This window comes from Microcaecilia unicolor, chromosome 6 (assembly GCF_901765095.1).
Source record: "Microcaecilia unicolor chromosome 6, aMicUni1.1, whole genome shotgun sequence".
NCBI classification, from domain to species: domain Eukaryota; kingdom Metazoa; phylum Chordata; class Amphibia; order Gymnophiona; family Siphonopidae; genus Microcaecilia; species Microcaecilia unicolor.
In genome coordinates this window covers 341509648-341528568 of record NC_044036.1, presented here as the reverse complement: position 1 = coordinate 341528568, position 18921 = coordinate 341509648, and the positions used below count along the sequence as shown (strand labels likewise).

The window sequence follows — 18921 nt, the reverse complement described above, 5'->3', positions numbered from 1 at the left end:
AAAGCAGAGACGGAACAGTATAGTTCACACAAAAAATCCAAATTAGACGGAGTGCAGAGACATACAAAAAGATGCAAAAGGAAAAAAGGACGGAATAAGAGATACTACGCAGTCATTCATAACAGCTGAAAAGATAGCACCGGAGCACCGGAGTATAAGATAGAAACTATATATCTGTAAGGAGAAACGGAAATCAGAGGTTATAATGCAGCGTAAGGAAAAATAGCCGAGAAAAATGTGGACAGGAAGGGGGGCTGTGGGCTGTTAGAGGGAAAGCATAGTTCAGAGAACTAAAAGAACTGAATAGGGTCTTATGGGAAGTGTAGTGCACAAAGATGTGAATACAGCTTGCACTTGTTCAAAGTCATGGGAGGCAAAGATAAGGGGAAAACAGTAGTAGAACGGCATAACTGGTTGATACTCGTATCTGAGCAATATCAACTTCCATTCAAATTACATAAACAGAAATAACAAGGAAACTCTTAGAAAAACAATTAGAACAATAAAGAACAATAATAGGAAAATAAAATAAAACCTTTTCTAGACAGGATTACTGCTAAACTGAAAATAAAACAAAACATGAATCTATAATGTCCATAAACAGCAACAGTAATTCTTAAATTAAGTATCAGTTCCAAATTCTCCTTCATTGATCATGGTTGAGGCGGTGGAAGCGCAGAAGAATCTGGACGGAGATCTAACAGGGCTGGATTTTCAGGCTGGCTTGCTGAAGGAAGTGGCTGGTCTTGAGATGGTTGGGGGATCTAACATCATTTGGGCCTGGATAGATCTTGAAGACGTACTTGTGGTGTACAAATTGGGATCTTTCCATGTCTTTATTCTAGGCATGCAGCATCATAAACAGTTCATCAAGAGTCAGAGGTTGTCAAAGGAATATGCAACATGACTGTATGCCTGAATGATACATTGCTATATCTTAGTGGGCATAGTCAGGGTGAATTGAATAGACATGAAAGACAATGTAAACATGGAGAAAATAGTGCTAATTACGTGCAAAAGCAAAAGGGAAACCAGAAGGGTTCAATAATGAAAAGCCAATTTACATAAATAGCAATAGTATATATGAAATTGTATCTACAAAAAAACAATTAGAATTTAGAGATGATGGTAAATGTTCAATTATTGATGTATGGAGGGCAATGCGTTGCAATTTATCGCCAATAGATATGGAATCTTCACCTACGATGACTACCATTCACCAAGGGTTGAGCCCTCAGCTGCAGGAGGCCAGCAGGACTTACGAGTTAGATGATTCAGAAAGAAGGGTCAATTAGCAAATAGTCATAGTCAAAGTTGAAGATTAATGTGCAGAAATCTAAAACTCATAAATAGTCCAGGTGATGGAAGTATATTCTGGAATCACGGTCGTTGTCTGTTGTAATAGAGAGCTCATACGTAAAGTTACATGTAGGTTCTGGAAAAGATGAGAAGCCTGCAAAAATATTCAATACAACAAAATATTTGAGAGCATAACCAAGAAGGGCTACATTAATGACATCATTTGGACAAAAGAAAATTCTCATTGGAGAAGTTGGTGCTTCTTTTTCTTGCCAGAAGTCAGTTGCAGTAGAAGTACTAAACTAGAATAGAGGCGGTAGATCAGAAATTGGATTGACAGTCTTCACTCAACCTACAGGACTTAATAAATAGAGGTGATATAAGAAGTAAAATCAAGTGGTCAAATCTCAGCATAAGACCATTAGAAAGAATAGATTATAAAATGCATTGTTAGTTCCTTTGCGCATCAGTAGGTGGAGCATAGTGTCAATATATAATATAATAAAATGTTCTTTGTAAAGTTGATGTTGCTGGCACAGGAAGTAAGCAGAGTCTGAGGAAACATTGTGGTAAGAGTCTGCTCCAGGAAAATGTAGCCTTTTAATATGATATTTAGAGAGATAGAGAAAAGCTAATATCAGAAATGTAAAAAACTATATATTTCTATGAGGCCTCCTTACGTGACCTTTACAAGGTTAAAATAGGTCAAATGAGAAGGACAATAACCTATAGTCCTCTGTAATAGTTCACAGCCAATTTGGAAAATAAAAATTATATTAAATTTTAATTTGATCCTTTCTATGCTCTCACAATTTTGGGCCCTAAATTATGACAGCATATGAAGATTCACATTCAGAGGGATAGCTAAAAATAAGCTTATATATTCCCAGCAATCAATTTACAATTTAGAGTATATTTTAAATACAGAGGAGGAGCAGCTTTATAAGCAGAAGACAAGAAGTAGGAGCATTTCTTTAAACATTTTAGTAACATTCAAAAATCAAGAATATAATAACAATTTTTATTAATGCAATAAATGCAATAAATGCACAAATTGACCAGTAGGCTATGTTCATATGATAAATGGAACAGCTTGTAAGCCTACATTGTAAATTTAATTCTAAACAAAGAGTACCAAGGATAACACAGAAAAGTCTTCAGTTCTGATTTACCAGTTAGTTATGTTATGCAAGGGTTAATCTCTAAATCCTATTGAGAACCAAAAATGCTGGAACTCTATCATAAAACTATAAATCTTTAAGAGGCAGGGAAGGAAGTTTGAAAGTAGTAGATAAGACGTGAAAAGAAAAATTAAAACAGTTAATTCATTATTACGGAACACATCCCCAATAAAAAGCCAGGTTATTTTAAACAATGTCATAAAGTGCTTGCATTTCTAGTGAAAGCAATTTATCAGAAATCAAAAACAATCAGATATTTAACATCACAAATCAAACAAACATTGCTTAAATGAAATAATATACAATCCTGGAAACAAAACACTCCTTTGAGATTTACTATCACTGCAGTTGATAGGCAATCTCGCAGAGTAACCTTAAAGCACAAATTTAAAACTAAAGAGATGATTCCCTAATAAATAGCTGGTTTAATATATGCCATTTATTACAGGACACACAGGAACATACAGACGTAAAATTAAAACTGTAACCTAATCCTGATACGTGGAAAACTTAAAGTTAAATATAGTTTAAAACCAATCATCGGAAATGTGCACGGTTAAGGAATTGTTTAGGGTTTCAAAACAAAAAACATAAAAATAAATATTCCAGTAGCCAATTACAAGTCATAGCACACAGACAGAAAAGAAAAGGAAAATCACACTCATACACATACACAGTTATTGTCCCACATACAGAGGTGTTCTTCTGTACTGAGGACAAAATCTTAATCCTAAATATGGAAAAATAAAACATTTAAATTAGAGCTAATCCAACATGCCATGAAAGTATATAACGGCAAGCTTAATAGTAACACATACAATAAATGAAAATATACTCACAATTCATACAATGTAATTTCCAGCGTAGAAAATCAATTGAGAAAGAGAACAGTTGGCGGGATCACTATGCCCTTCCGAACTCTCGGTGGCATAGGGAGGTTAACCGCAAAATAGAAAGGTTTGTTTCGGATGTCAGATCACTAGTATCTGGTGTTGGGTGCGGAGAGGAAGATATGATATAATGGGCAGTGAACAACATCACCCAATATGTATAATAACGGGACCTAGTGAGCAAGTGGTCTACAAATAAGCTCCAGATCTGTAATTTGCTATAGGGAAAAAATGAACTAGATTAATAATATATATATTGACCAGACTTGGTACAAGATTAGTGGTTCAAAAGGCAGCTTCAGGGATAACAAGGAGACCTAGAAATGATAATGTGCTAATAGGTTACAAAAACATGCAATCATTATCCTGATAGTAGAACATGCAAAGACATAACACAATCATACTCACGCATCTGCTAATGTACTCCAACATAGGGACCCAAAATAAAAATTACTAAAAATTAGCGGACAGCTTTGACCGTTAGTGACATAAAAAGGGAGAGAGACAAAAACAGTAAACAGGGATGTACCCAAAGAATGGGTGAATAAGTGAATAAATACCTAGTGTCAGCTATTATATATTTATACTACTCTATCCCAAATTAATAAAAACTACTCCCCAGAGTGTGCTTCTAAAGACAGCTACAACATGCCTGCCAAAAACTACACTGATAATTATTGGCCATGGGCACCAACACCATGATAGAGCCCCCAAAAAGGGACATTGCAAAACTCCCAAAATGAACTCAAAAAACCTGCGAATAAGGTCCTCTGAGTCGAGGAGCAGCGGTCCAACGGGTCCCGCTGATTAGCTACAACGTAATCACCCCAATGAACCTTAAGTGGCTACAACGCACGCAGTGAAATAAAAATTTTATAGGTTAGGCTCTCCCGCGTATACAACTAACCATTTCTAAACAATTTTAAATACCCGAGTCAACCTGTACACAATCGCAACGAAAGTATATAAAATAATGAGTGGAGTGGAACAGGTGGATGTGAAGCGTCTGTTCACGCTTTCCAAAAATACTAGGACTAAGGGGGCATGCGATGAAACTACAGTGTAGTAAATTTAAAACAAATCGGAGAAAATATTTCTTCACCCGATGCGTAATTAAACACTGGAATTCGTTGACGGAGAACATAGTGAAGGCGGTTAGCTTGGCAGAGTTTAAAAAGGGGTTGGACTGTTTCCTAAAGGACAAGTCCATAGACCACTACTAAATGGACTTGGGAAAAATTCACAATTTCAGGAATGACATGTATAAAATGTTTGTACTTTTAGCTAGCTTGCCAGGTGTCTTGTACCTGGATTGGCCACTGTCGGGGACAGGATGCTGGGCTCGATGGACCTTTGGTCTTTTCCCAGTATGGCATTACTTATGTACTTATGTATATACAAGTCTGTTTTGTGTGAGTGAGGGATTAGTACGTTGATCCTTCACTGAAAGCCCTAAACAACTGGCCTTTAGCACGAGGAACTTGCGTAGTGAGTCATGGTGGGTTTTGAGATGCCACCTTGAATCCTGAAGGTTCTTGAGCTTTGTCCTGGCCTCAATCCCAAAAGAAGGTACTTGAGTAGCGCTTGCTTTCCCAGCTCTGATATTGTCCTCTATCATCTTCTGACTTCTGTTTTTTTTCTATATTTTCCTTTTTTTATTCAAAATTAATGTATTCAACATGTAAGATTATCACAGCCATATGAGGACTTGGAAGGGAACGGGGGGAGAGTAGGTGGGTGTGTGCATATGTATGTGTACTAAAATTCAGTCCGCTTGTGTTCTTGTGTTGATCCTAATATGACATGTTCACAAAGAGGCTATGAGCTGACAGCCAAAACCAAGCCCTTCCGCCATTTTGTTTCCTTGTGTTTGGAGGGTTTCATAGCTGGGAAGCTGGAATCATATAGGAATCTTGATAGTATTTCTTGTAATGAGCGGGAAGGCATTGCTAAAGAGTACACTAAATCAGGGAAGGAACCTGATGCAGACCAGTTACACTGTCAGAAGAAGGATGACACATCTAGAATGTACAAAATGAAACTTGAGTGGTGTGTTACTTCTCCTGTTCCATACAAGTCTTGCTTGAGGGCTGATCAGAAGCCCTAGTGAAACGCGCCTCTGCTGAGGATCCTCAGGGTCTCTGCAGGTTTCCTCAGGAGAGTTCCTGTAAGGCCGGACTTCCCAAATGTGGTCCTCAAAGGCTGCCACCAAGTTTTTATACTCTCAAATAGCAGTTCATACTACTCAGTCTCATGCAAATATATTGCCGAAGTCCTGCAGAGCCTCGGGCAGAGTTTGGGAACTTCTTCATGCATTGGGCTGGATGGGTGCATTAACTTGGGATCAGAAATTACTGAGCAGCAGTGCTCCACTCTCCTTAATATTTCTGCAAGGATTTGTTACCCCCAATGCTTTTGAAATGTTTTTCCATTTGAAGTGGTATTTCAGTGCATGAAATGTTAGTGCAATAGGCAGCATCACCGATGGCCAAATGTGCCTGGTAGTCTGGATTTGCATCTGGCCCTGAGGACCAACAGTAATCCAGAAATTAAATGAGCTGGTGCATGCCACCACCTGCCAACCAGTACTGTGTATCATGAGTTTGGGTCCACAGGAATCCACAAAAAAAAAGGAAATCAGGTGAATGTACCATGTGACAGGGAGTGAGGGCCTCAGAGCTCCCCAAGGATGGTATGTTAGATTCAGGTGTTCTCTGCACACAAGAAAAGTTTTTTTCTTAAGACAATGGATGTTCCCTTCAGCACGTCTGACCCTCTGTCTGTCCTACTTTCATTTTTCAGTCTTGTCAAGCAGACCTGGTGAAGGACAACGGACATAAGTATTTCCTCTCCGTTCTAGCAGATCCTTACATGCCAGTAAGAACAAAACCATATGTTTTTTTTTAATGTGAAGGGGGGTGGGGTGCTACTGACACAGTGATCCACCAGCCTTGAGAGACCTACTGCACTTGGTACACTAAGGTGCTGCAGGGTCCTTTGTATTATCCAGTAATCTCTTCAGTGGGCTTACGGTGAAGTTGAGCGCTCTCTCCTTTGAGGAATGAAACCTTAGTCTATAGAATGCCACATAGTATGCAACCTTGGAGTGGGCTTTGTTTCCATCTTTTTGCTGAGTGTGGAAGCGAGTGTGGTCTCTTTGTAACTCTATGTGGCAGTTTGTGAAACAATAACCCACATTCTCCTCTGCTTTCTTATTACACAGCCAAAAATAAACATTCGAGCTTCTTGCCTTTATCACCTTGTGATTGAGATAGTGTTAGGTCTGTGGCAGGAGCATTGCCCTTTCTTGTGTTTAGTGGTTGCCCTGTCCATTCTATTAAAGGTCTCACCAGGGCTGTAGCCACAAGTGGTCCTGCTGGGTCCTGGTGCCCTCCACCACTTTGGAGTCAGGCCTGCCCAGTAAGGAGCCAACAGCACAGCCCAATGAGAGGAGAATTGGGGGCAGCATCAGCATCTGAATGCCTAGTGCCCATCCATGTTAACCTCAGTCCTAGTTGCATCACTAGGTCAGACCCCTTTCAGCAGGCTGTGTGTTCTCTGTGCTGTCACACAGGTCTCCAGCCATAAGGAGTCCTCACGGCCTCCTGCGGATGCTAAATTTATGGATATTTACTAGGCAAAAGCATGCCTGATTTATTTGAGCCATAAAACAGATGCATGGTGGTGATACCAGCAAAGCCTTTTTGCAAGTAGCAGCCTCTTTGATTTTCAGTTTTTGTTAAATTTTACTGTAAAGATATTTTCTTAAAATGATTAAAAAAACAAACCTTTACAGACAGATTGTGTTTGTTCTTTCCATATACCTTGGAGGTTGTGTTGGAATGAGGTTAAAATCCTTACACAGTTAATTGTCATGTGAGCACTGGAATCTATCAACAAATGATCACAAGTGTATGGGGAGGGCAGAGGTGACATCTGTTGATTATAAGGCTGCATGTTACAGCGAGACAGTGTTGCACAGCACTTAATCAGCGAGTTGTCCCATTGACTTGATGTGCAGCAAGGTTGTCTGTTGGAATAAGTAGCAAGGATTCCTTTAAATGTGATTGTCTATTTTTCGTAGGCTGAGCATCGGACAATGACTGCCTTCATTCTGGCTGTCATTGTGAACAGCTACAACACAGGGCAGGTGAGTGGTCATCCTCTAGACCCTCGACTCAGCGTCTCCAGTAGCTACAGCCTCCAGCCCTGGATATTGGCTTCTTCCCTCGACACTCCTTTATTTCTGCTCTTCTGTTAAGGTCCCGCAGCAAGTGAAGATTTAATCTGGTGTGTTAGAGGCTCAGGAGGCCCTGAGCTGCTGTGGCAGGAGAAGTGGGTTTTTCATTTGAATTTAATTACCTTTCCAAATCAGAGCTCAAGGCAGGTTACAAACTCAGGTTCTGTTGTTAATTCTCTTCCCCAAAGAGCTTCCAGTGTGTCTGTACCTGAGGAGGAGGATGTGAGTTGCACTGGTTCTCGGCCCACTGCTTGAAGCAGTAATTACTACTTCACCATCTCTTCCTTGATAAGACCTCAGACTCTTCTTTTTGAGCTTTGTTTTGAGGTCTTCTTTAAACTGTGTGCACCATAGATGTTGATGTCATTCAGTAAAACTGTAGAAACAGTTTGAAAAATGAAAATGAGTCTTCCGGTTACTTAACGAAAAGTCCGGAGTGATGCTACATCGTTGGAAGTTGCTATCTGAGAAGTGATACAGGGATACGACTTGGGGGATCGTGTTTAGTGATCTGTGACACTTTGGTGGGGGGGGGGGGCTGCTGTCAGACATGCTGAAAATTAGGAAAAAGGGGTGCACTGGGAAAGGGTGTGGGAGCTCTCCCTTAACACCAGCGTTTGCCAGTGTTCACAGTGTCCATTTGATAAACGGCAGTGGAGGAGGCTGGATTGGAGAATTGGGTAGCTGGTAGCATATTTAACCTCCTCTTCTCTTTGTTGCATTGTAGGAAGCCTGCCTTCAGGGGAACTTGATTGCCATCTGCTTGGAGCAGCTGAATGACCCTCACCCTCTCCTGCGCCAGTGGGTGGCTATTTGCTTGGGGCGTATTTGGCAGAATTTTGACTCTGCTCGGTGGTGTGGTGTGAGAGACAGTGCCCACGAAAAGCTGTATAGCCTGCTGTCTGATCCCATCCCAGAGGTAAAGTTTTAGAGGGGAAAATGCCAGTAGTCCCATGTTTGCATCGATTTCCAGGAAGGGCCCACTGGCTGCTGTGGACCCGTCACTCTCACCACTTCCCTGCCTCGTTCCCTAAAGAGGTTTATAAAATCAGGCATGGCGAGTGGGGGATACCACATGAAGACAAGTGGCAGCAGCTTTTAACTAACCTATGGGCCAATAGTTTTGCTGCATTTAAAAAGGACTTGAGTAAGTAGAAAAAGACCATTAATAATTATTAGCCACTCTTTAGTAGTTGTTTTGCCATAGGGAACAGATCTCCCCATTAGGATCTGCCAGGTACTTCCAAGTGACCTGGATTGGCCACACTCGGAGACAGGATGCTGGGCTTGATGAATCCTCCGTCTGATCCAGAATAGCACATCTTAATCTGTCCACAGCTCAGTGACTTCTGAGGAGGTGAACTGAGCAGTGTAAGACACCTATGCGTTGGTGATAGTGTTGCAGAGCTGCTTAGCCTAGTGCTGAAGGACCACGTCATTAACATGAATAATGGCAGGGAAAAGACCAGCTTATTTTTTTATTTATTAGGATTTAATTTACTGAGTAAAATTTTCAAAAACGCAAGGCAGTATGCAACAAGAAAAGCTGAACATAGACAATGGGGAGTTTTAGCAGAAAAATAATAATCAAAATAACAGTACACATTATGACATACAGTATACTACTTCCAGTGTCGACACAATACGCATTAAACATTGTCTACCCAGCTGAGGTACTTCCACTTGGGGTAGATGAGCTTACAGATTCCCACCTGCAGCCCAATGCTAACTCTCTCCTGTGCCTCCAAAAGCCCTCTCAAGACCCCTCCCACCACCGTGCACAACATCCTTCCAAGAGTGACCCTAAAGTACTGTCCTCGTCTCAGGCATTTACCTACCTCCTGCACATTTGTGTCTTATTACTCAGTCACCAAAACAAGTGAACTTCCCACCTCCCCCTGTTTAAGATTTATTGAATTTTGAGTTTTAACTATGGTTACTCAATGGAAGCCCAATGTAGTTATTACTGCTGCTGTTAGTGGTATAGGGGGGGGCCATATAATAAGCTGATATACACAAACAGCCCAGAAGAAATGGAAAGAAACGTAAAATGTGATTTGGTTAGAGAAAAGGAAGTTGCCGCTCTGAAAGGGACTGTAAGATGCTGCATGTTTGGCAATTGTCAGTCTCCTGTCCTTTCTCATTATGATGTTATTTTGTTTTGGTCCCTTCCAGGTGCGCTGCTCAGCTGTTTTTGCCCTCGGCACCTTTGTGGGTAACTCTGCTGAGAGGACAGATCATTCCACCACCATCGATCACAACGTGGCCATGATGCTGGCACAGCTCATTAACGACGGCAGTGCCATGGTCCGAAAGGTGGGAGGCCTGTAATACTCTTTGGCAGATCCAAAACAGTCATTCTGCCTTCACTGTACTTTACATTATTCCAAAGGTTCTACAACTGAAACCAACCGGTAGATCCCACAAAAGAAGGTGAAAACAAAATCAGACTTTTCAAAATATTGATCCTTCTGTAATTAAAATTTAACCTCAGATCAATATGTGGAGTCCCCAACATGATTATCTGAATTTGTAGCTTATTTCCGTAAGTTTATCGTCAAAAATTTGTCCAAAGATACAGGGCTCCATATTTTGAAAGGTTCCACATCCTCAGTAATGTTTCTTCATTCTCACAGCTGCACATTTCACACACTGCATAAACTCATGACATGGTACTTCAGAGCATCAAAACTGGGAAAAACCACACACTCAAGTTTACTATACAGCAATTTTTTTCCAGGTCCGTCAGAATTTTAAGATATTTAGCACTAAAATAGCTACTTAGTAACAGGGCAGTTTATTTTAAAAAAAATCTATGGATTAATGATTAGGAATATGCCCTGTTGCTATTTTAGAGCTAAATATCTTAAAATTCTGACGGACCTGGAAAAAAGTTGCTGTATAGTAAATGTGAGCGAATATATATTGGTGGGAATATTTTGTGAATAGTTGTAATCATGCCACTTGACAAAACGACTGCTCCTTGGCTGTAAGGGATTCCGTGGACTTGCTGCTGAAAGATCAAAACTCTTAGTGCAGACAGTAAGCCACATTGAGCCTGCAAAGAGGTGGGAAAATGTGGGATACAAATGCAATAAATAAATAAATAAATTACTTGATATAGTGGAGGAGTGGCCTAGTGGTTAGAGCACCGGTCTTGCAATCCATCCCACTGCTGCTCTTTGTGATCTTGGGCAAGTCACTTAACCCTCCATTACCTCAGGTACAAACTTAGATTGTGAGCCCTCCTGGGACAGAGAAATATCCAGAGTACCTGAATGTAACTCACCTTGACCTACTACTGAAAAGTTGGGAGCAAAATCTAAATAAATAAATAAAGATTCTAGAATTCTAAAGAAAAACAAGATTCCATGCAGAACCCCAAAGAGTAACAAGATTCTTTGGGGGGTGGAGGAGTGGCCTAGTGGTTAGAGCACCAGTCTTGCAATCCAGAGGTGGCCAGTTCAAATCCCACTGCTGCTCCTTGTGATCTTGGGCAAGTCACTTGACCTTCCATTGCCTCAGGTACAAACTTAGATTGTGGAGCCCTCCTGGGACAGAGAAATATTCAGAGTACCTGAATGTAACTCACCTTGAGCCACTACTGAAAAAGGTCTGAACAAAAATATAAATAAGTAAATAAAAATAGGGTGAGCACCATTACTCCCGTAGAAGCTTCTCTGCTTTCTGATAGAGCAGGGGTTCTCAACCCAGTTCCTGGTACACACTTAGGATTTCAGGATTTCCACAGTGAATATGCATGAGAAATTTGCATGCTCTGCCTCGTGCATATTCATTGTGGATATCCTGAAAACCTGACTGGTTCAGAGTACCCTGAGGTCTGGACTGATAACCTCTACTGTAGCGAGAGGTCCTTATACACTGCTTGAGGCAGGACTTCAATAGGTTTGTCCTGATGAAACACAAATACCAATTCCTTAACGATTTTTTAGGAGCTGAGAGCAGTACATTAACCCCCAGGTCCTGGGGCAAGGGAGCAGAAGCGGAATGATCAGTCTTTTAAAGTGTTTTTCTCCTTTAAAATCTTTGCTTATCAACAGCAAAGCCTGCATTCATAGTGTATGTTGAGAGCTTATCTTGGGATTTCTGCACCATTTGTTTCTGGTAGCTTTATTTGTACACACAGGCATGTCCTTAGGATGATTTGCAGCTTGCCATGAAGGGAAACCACTCGATTGTCGAATTCATTCTGTCAGGAGAGCACTTCCCTACTGATTTGTGTCTAAAACATGCACGACAGATGTATAGCACATGAAATGAAGAGCATTGACATTTGTAAGCTTTTTTTTTTCTTTTCTGCTACTGATTAAAAGGCAGAGCAGGTGGTATAAAGGTGGAGTTTAGTTATAGTACCTTAAATATACGAGGTCCTGTAACCTTAAGGGGTTGAGAGCTGTCAGGGCTTCCTGTAACTTAAAGATGTTAAACAGTCTGCTGTTATGTTTATTTCTCGTCTAAGAGAGGCTCATACAGCAGACTCTGTATATCCTCATGGACTCCAAAGTCCTGCTTCTTAATGTATGGCTAGCTCTATCGTCCTATTAAGTGTCCCCAAAAATTTCCTGTAACTCAAAAGGGGTGAAGGAGTGCTGCCTGTCTCTGTTCTCTTAGTGGTCAGACTTTCATTAGGCTGGTTGTAAGTAGGCTTCAGAGCTTCTTGGTCACCCTAAAGGGTAAGGCATTGCCCGAGAAAGAGATGCTGATGGAAGGGCCTCATGGCTGGGGTATATCTGAACTTTGAGAATATTGGTGTTAATCATTCAGCTGTTTCTGGCTGATTATAGTGTCCACATACCACCTACACCTGGGTATGGGCTCGGGCTTGGTATTCTTTCCATCTGAACTTTTCAGGGGCTTAAGGAAATTTCCTGGAGTGTGATAAAACAGTAAATAGCCAAGATTTGCTTCTGGCTGCCCTCCTTTCCCACCACTGCTTTGAGTCCATGCCAGGCTTTTTCTTACGCCACCCTTACACCATCACCACAGTCCCTGCTGCTCAGCTCTTTCCCTACCGGTGCTCTGAGAAGGGAGTCTGTAATAAACTGAAGGTGCAAAGCCTTGACATGAAGGGAGGGGGGGGGGGGGGGTGAGTGGAGACGTGAAATCGAAGAACTAATCATGGCATGCTTTTCCTCTACTGAGAGCCCCTTCTGCATTTGTTCTGCTCTTCTCCGTGCAGGTGATATATTTGTTTCCATGGTATGTGCTCTTCTGTGTTCTGATAAGAGTTTTACTAGACATTAAAAACACATTTTTTGTTGAAACCACATGATATAAGCCCAGTCGGTAGTAGAGGAGGGTTTAAGGTAGGTAGTTTTTTTTTTAATTGTGATTCCATTATCTTACCTTTCTTCCTCTGAATATATTTCAAGGTAGTGCTCTCCTCTCCAAAATTATAATATTGCCCATACAGACAGCTCTTATGCTTTTATGCACTAATGACCTGGTCCATATACCAGCTGGTAGGTTATGTGCTGCTTGAACTCATCTGGTCCCTTTATCAGCAGCTGTTTTTTCAAGCACAGACCATGAGATATGCTTTGATCATCTTCATAGAAAGTGAGAATTCAAATCAATCAATACAACACCTGTGTCTCATCCTTTTATGATAAGTGTTAGGAGGGTGAGCAGGAAGGTCTGAGCCCCTTCTTAGTAGTACTTAGTGTAACTGAGACAGTGTGTTCCTAACAGGGTGACTCAGAGGGAAATTGCTTTTCCGGATTCTGCAAAAGACTTTTTTCTTTGTATCTCTTCCTTCTTTCTTTTTGAGTTCAAAAAATCCTTTGACTTTGTTGGTAACAAAACAGCAACAAACAGACTACATCAGTTATAGGACATGTTTGCTGTTCCAGAAATTCATTAACAGGAGACCAAATATCATCAGATTTCTGCAATAAACCACCACCTCTCTCATACTTATATATTTGGCAAACTAAACCCCACCATAACTGCACTGATGATAAAATAGCATTATCCTTCCAGTTATTAATAACTTACTTCACTGCCAGTGCCATAGTACTACTACTACTATTTAGCATTTTTATAGCGCTATAAGGCGACCGCAGCGCTGCACAAACATAGAAGAAAGACAGTCCCTGCTCAAAGAGCTTACAATCTAATAGACAAAAAATAAAGTAAGCAAATCAAATCAATTAATGTGAACGGGAAGGAAGAGAGGAGGGTAGGTGGAGGCGAGTGGTTACGAGTCAAAAGCAATGTTAAAGAGGTGGGCTTTCAGTCTAGATTTAAAGGTGGCCAAGGATGGGGCAAGACGTAGGGGCTCAGGAAGTTTATTCCAGGCGTAGGGTGCAGCGAGACAGAAGGTAATACTGAACAACTTTGCCTGGCTTTTCTAATTATGTGAAGGGGAAAAAATCAATTAGTGATGTAGCTGAGCAGACCCCAGTGATCACCTTCCCTAAAAGGAAGAGCTAGCTGTAGTTTCTTTCCTTGCTGGGGGGGGGGGGGGGGGTGGTCTGTGTCACCTTTTATAAGCATGTACTGTTCACAAAAGCAATATTTATTTATTTAGATTTTGCTCACACCTTTTTCAGTAGTAGCTCAAGGTGAGTTACATTCAGCTACTTTAGATATTTCTCTGTCCCAGGAGGGCTCACAATCTAAGTTTGTACCTGAGGCAATGGAGGGTTAAGTGACTTGCCCAAGATCAAAAGGAGCAGCAGTGGGATTTGAACCTGCCACCTCTGGATTGCAAGACCGGTGCTCTAACCACTAGGCCACTCCTCCTGTTTTGGTTCTTATGCGTTGGCTGGGTATGGGAGGCTTCTCAGTCGCTAAGACATGAAGCTAATTCAATTCCCCTCCAAATAACAAGTCTGCTGTTCTTCAGGTTGATTCGCAAGATCCAAAGTCATCTAATCTGTCTCTTGTATTTTATCAATGTCCAGTTTTCACTCGTATTAATATTCAGCTACTTGCTCTTGGTTTTGGAAGCATTGTATTATCACAAGAGAAGCAAATCATTCCGGTGTTGTGTCCTAGGAAAAGGTCCTGCTGTCCTCTGTCCCCTTATCTCTGGTTTGAAGAACTTACCAGCCACAGCACATCCTGTTTGAACAGATTGTTTTGTAATGAGAAATCCAATAAATAACAGTCTTCCGGGGCATAACTCCACTAGAGATTAATCTGCATGTCATTAGTTTTCAGTATCCGCACAGTTTTCCCCTTAGACTCCTGCCAGATGGTCCTTGTCTCAAGAGATTTGAGTTTTTTAGTTCTGTTCTCTTTCTGCTGCCAGACCAGTAGCCCCTTGCATCCCTCTTTAGGGTCATTTACGTTTCTATACCTTTATTTTTGGGAAACTTAGGAATGGGTCCTTACATCGGGTCATTTAGTTTGTGAATGTGTTTAATTACATTTTGTTGATAAACAGCATTTTTTTTTATCTACTTTTACAATTCCAAGCAAAACACTTACACAGAAAAAGGGAAGCTTATGGAAACAATTTAAAAAAATATATATAAGAAAAAAGGAAACGCAAAAAAAAATCTTCACAATCCATTTCTCAAAAGATGGGGAGAAATCCTTAATAGGAAATATATATATATATAGTTTTAAGTTTGCAAATAAGATAATATAAGGAACTAATCCTATTTAAAGATATTGGTATCGGTATACAAAATTAAATAAAGAAATAACTATAGTAATCTTAAACATAGATATCAAATTATAGTCCACATAAAGGAAATTCAATAATTCATATAGGGAGTCTTTTTTTTTTTTTTTTTTTTTAATTTTTATTAAGTCGCGGTAGCATTTTTAGCTCGCGGTAGAAATCAGCTGCAGTAAACGCCGAGACACCTATTGTATTCTTATGGGTGTTTACTGCCAGCTGATTTCTACCGTGAGCTAATAAAAGACCCCCCTAACAGTAGCGATCCTAGGTCGGCTGCCACCAGGGGCAAATCATCGCTGCGTGCACACCCCCCCCCCCCCCCCCCCCCCGGGTGCAGCGGTGTCTGTCCCCACAGGGTGCAGCATGACACCCCCCCCCCCCGGCACATCAAGAACCCCCCCCAGCGCAATGACACCCCCATCCCCGGCGCATCAAGACACCCCCCCCCCCCCCCCCCCGGTGCATTCTTGGCTGCTGGAGGGTGCAGAGAGCAGCCACGCGCCTGTCTGCTCCACTGGCTCCCTGCTTCCTCTGCCCCGGAACAGGAAGCAGGGAACCAGTGCAGCCGATAGGCGCACAGCTGCTCTCTGCACCCTCCAGCAGCGTGCATCCGGGGCGGACCGCCCCCACCGCCCTTCCTACGCCACTGCCCCCTAATTAGGGGAAGCTAATACAAAAAAGAAAACTATCAAACAGAAACAGAATATCTACCAGGTCCTATCAAACTCATGATTGACATCTCGGGTAGATCCTGGAACCTGGGCTACAGCTCCCTTTCCTTCCAAGAAAAACTGCAACTCAAAAGGTATACGTATGGTTCTCTAATAATATCACACATTGGCAGGGTTATCTTAATTGAAATTTACCTCCCAAATTCACAACCTGTTTAAACTGCAAAAACTTCTTTCTGCTAATTTGAGTCCATTTAGAGACATCCGGAAATATTGAAATTTTCCCTCCAGGAAATATACAATTAGGAGGTCTAAAAAAAATGATCTTAATAGTGCATCTTTATCTTGCAGAAAAACAAAAGTAACAGTAATGTTGATTGGGAGATTACGTCGTCGGTTGAGGTTTCTCATGTTTGAGTTAAATTCAAACTATCTGTTGAGGTATCCTCCAGTAAATCTGCAGTTTCATCCATAGGTTAGGTACTGGATTATAATATACCTTTTGAAATGGAGGCAAACCTGACAGGATATTTGAAAACTTCTTTCAAAAATCTATTTAAAAAAACAAATATATATATGTTCTGGTGTTGTACCTATGCTGAATTTCAAGTCTGCTCAAATATTGAAATTGGAAGAAAGTGTTGGGACACCAACTAGTAAACTGGAGACAGTTACTCCACAATTACAACAATTTAAAGCAGCTACGGGCTTCTGTTCAGGATGGAACCTTTTTTCATCATAAAGCTGAGAAAACTTTAAACTACATAAGACATTTGAATCTGAGGATTCTTGATTTTCCATGTATATTAAGTACATAAGTACATAAGTAATGCCATACTGGGAAAAGACCAAGGGTCCATCAAGCCCAGCATCCTGTCCACGACAGCGGCCAATCCAGGCCAAGGGCACCTGGCAAGCTTCCCAAACGTACAAACATACGTTATTCCTGGAATTTTGGATTTTTCCAAGTCCGTTTAGTAGCGGTTTATGGACTTGTCCTTTAGGAAACCGTCCAACCCCTTTTTAAACTCTGCTAAGCTAACCGCCTTCACCACTTTCTCCGGCAACGAATTCCAGAGTTTAATTACACGTTGGGTGAAGAAAAATTTTCTCCGATTTGTTTTAAATTTACTACACTGTAGTTTCATCGCATGCCCCCTAGTCCTAGTATTTTTGGAAAGCGTGAACAGAAGCTTCACATCCACCTGTTCCACTCCACTCATTATTTTATATACCTCTATCATGTCTCCCCTCAGCCGTCTCTTCTCCAAGCTGTATAGCCCTAGCCTCCTTAGTCTTTCTTCATAGGGAAGTCGTCCCATCCCCGCTATCATTTTAGTCGCCCTTCGCTGCACCTTTTCCAATTCTACTATATCTTTCTTGAGATGCGGCGACCAGAATTGAACACAATACTCAAGGTGTGGTCGCACCATGGAGCGATACAACGGCATTATAACATCCTCACACCTGTTTTCCATACCTTTCCTAATAATACCCAACATTCTATTCGCTTTCTTAGCCGCAGCAGCACACTGAGCAGAAGGTTTCAGTGTATTATCGACGACGACACCCAGATCCCTTTCTTGGTCCGTAACTCCTAACGTGGAACCGTGCATGACGTAGCTATAATTTACTCCTAAGGAACTTTTTTTTTTAATAGTTTTTGAAAGAAGTTTTCAAATATACTGAGTCAGCACAAGGCTGGTGTAAATTCTCGTGCCCGACGGATGGCAGGCACACAGAAGGCAGGTATTCTCGAACATCACTTAATTTCTGGGTCAAGCTCCATCTCTGGCCGTCTTCAAATCTAGGCTAAATCCCACCTTTTGATGCTTCTTTTAACTCCTAACCCTTACTCACTTGCTTAGTCCCCATTTTATATCATTCCTACCTTAGTAATTCCCTTATTCCTTATTTGTCCTTGTTTGTCTGCCCTAATTAGATTGTAAGCTCTGTCGAGCAGGGACTATCTCTTCATGTTCATGTGTACAGAGCTGCATACATCTAGTAGCGCTATAGAAGTCGTAAGTAGTAGTAGTAAGGTGGGAATGCCCCCTCCCCCCTTGAAGTTGCACACTAGGTGTGCATGTCATAGAACTGGGCACAGGGCAGATCCCCACGTAACTAGTCTACTTTTAATTGATTGATCCAGTGACTTCATTTGTGGATGGCATCAACTAGAGTCGGGAACCTGCTGAAAATATTGGGAATTACTTTTCATAGTGATTTCACTGTGGAATCTCAAGTAAATTGTTTTGGTAAAGCGCTGTTTTGGGACATTAGGATTTGTAAATAGATCTCACAGGATAGATTTAGGCTAGTAGTTCAATTGCTGATAAGTAAATTGGATTACTGTATTATAGTTTACTTAAGAATTCCTATTTACTTGAAGAGATTACAAACAATGCAGAACGTTGCTTTTGCCTAATCTTTGCTCTTAAGAAATGATTTTTTTTTTTTGTATAAATTTTACTGCATGATATTTAAGATCATCAATGGCACAGCACCATATTATATGTCAAACCTTATCGGTAGATTTCCTTCTAGTACAAAACGTTTAACTTGTAACACTAATAGTTTAATTTTTCCAAATCCCAGAGCCATTACATCATTAAAAAATGTTTTCTTCAACAATTACCTATCAGGCAGCTGGAGCTTGGTCTTTATTAGCAAATGCAATAAGATCCTTGTCTTGTTATACTTTTAAGAAGGCTATAAAAACTATTTTGTTTTGTGAATATGAATTATTTCAGAATTAGTATTTTTAATTTTATAATTTTGTACATTCCTAAGTTTAAGTTTCTCAATTTTTGATATACTGCCTCTTTTGAAGCTCAAATCAAGGCGGTTTACATAGGACTATTCAGGTACTCGCACTTTCCCTGGTGGGCTGACAATCTGAAGTATATTGTACCTGGGCCAATGGGAAGGGCTAAGTGACTTGCCTAGGGTCACACGGAGCTGCAGAGGGAATTGAACCTGG

At 40.9% G+C, this 18921-nt stretch overlaps 1 protein-coding gene across 2 annotated transcripts in view; it reads left to right on the top strand.

Moving 5' to 3' along the window:
• The window catches only part of RPTOR (regulatory associated protein of MTOR complex 1), a 466323-nt gene that overhangs the window by 370154 nt on the left and 77248 nt on the right, over window positions 1–18921 (top strand). For both annotated transcript variants that reach the window (XM_030208599.1, XM_030208598.1), the window contains exons 14-17: window positions 6173–6247; window positions 7455–7520; window positions 8338–8529; window positions 9786–9926. In XM_030208599.1, the coding sequence (XP_030064459.1) occupies window positions 6173–6247; window positions 7455–7520; window positions 8338–8529; window positions 9786–9926 (474 nt within the window). The remainder of the gene's footprint in view (window positions 1–6172; window positions 6248–7454; window positions 7521–8337; window positions 8530–9785; window positions 9927–18921) is intronic.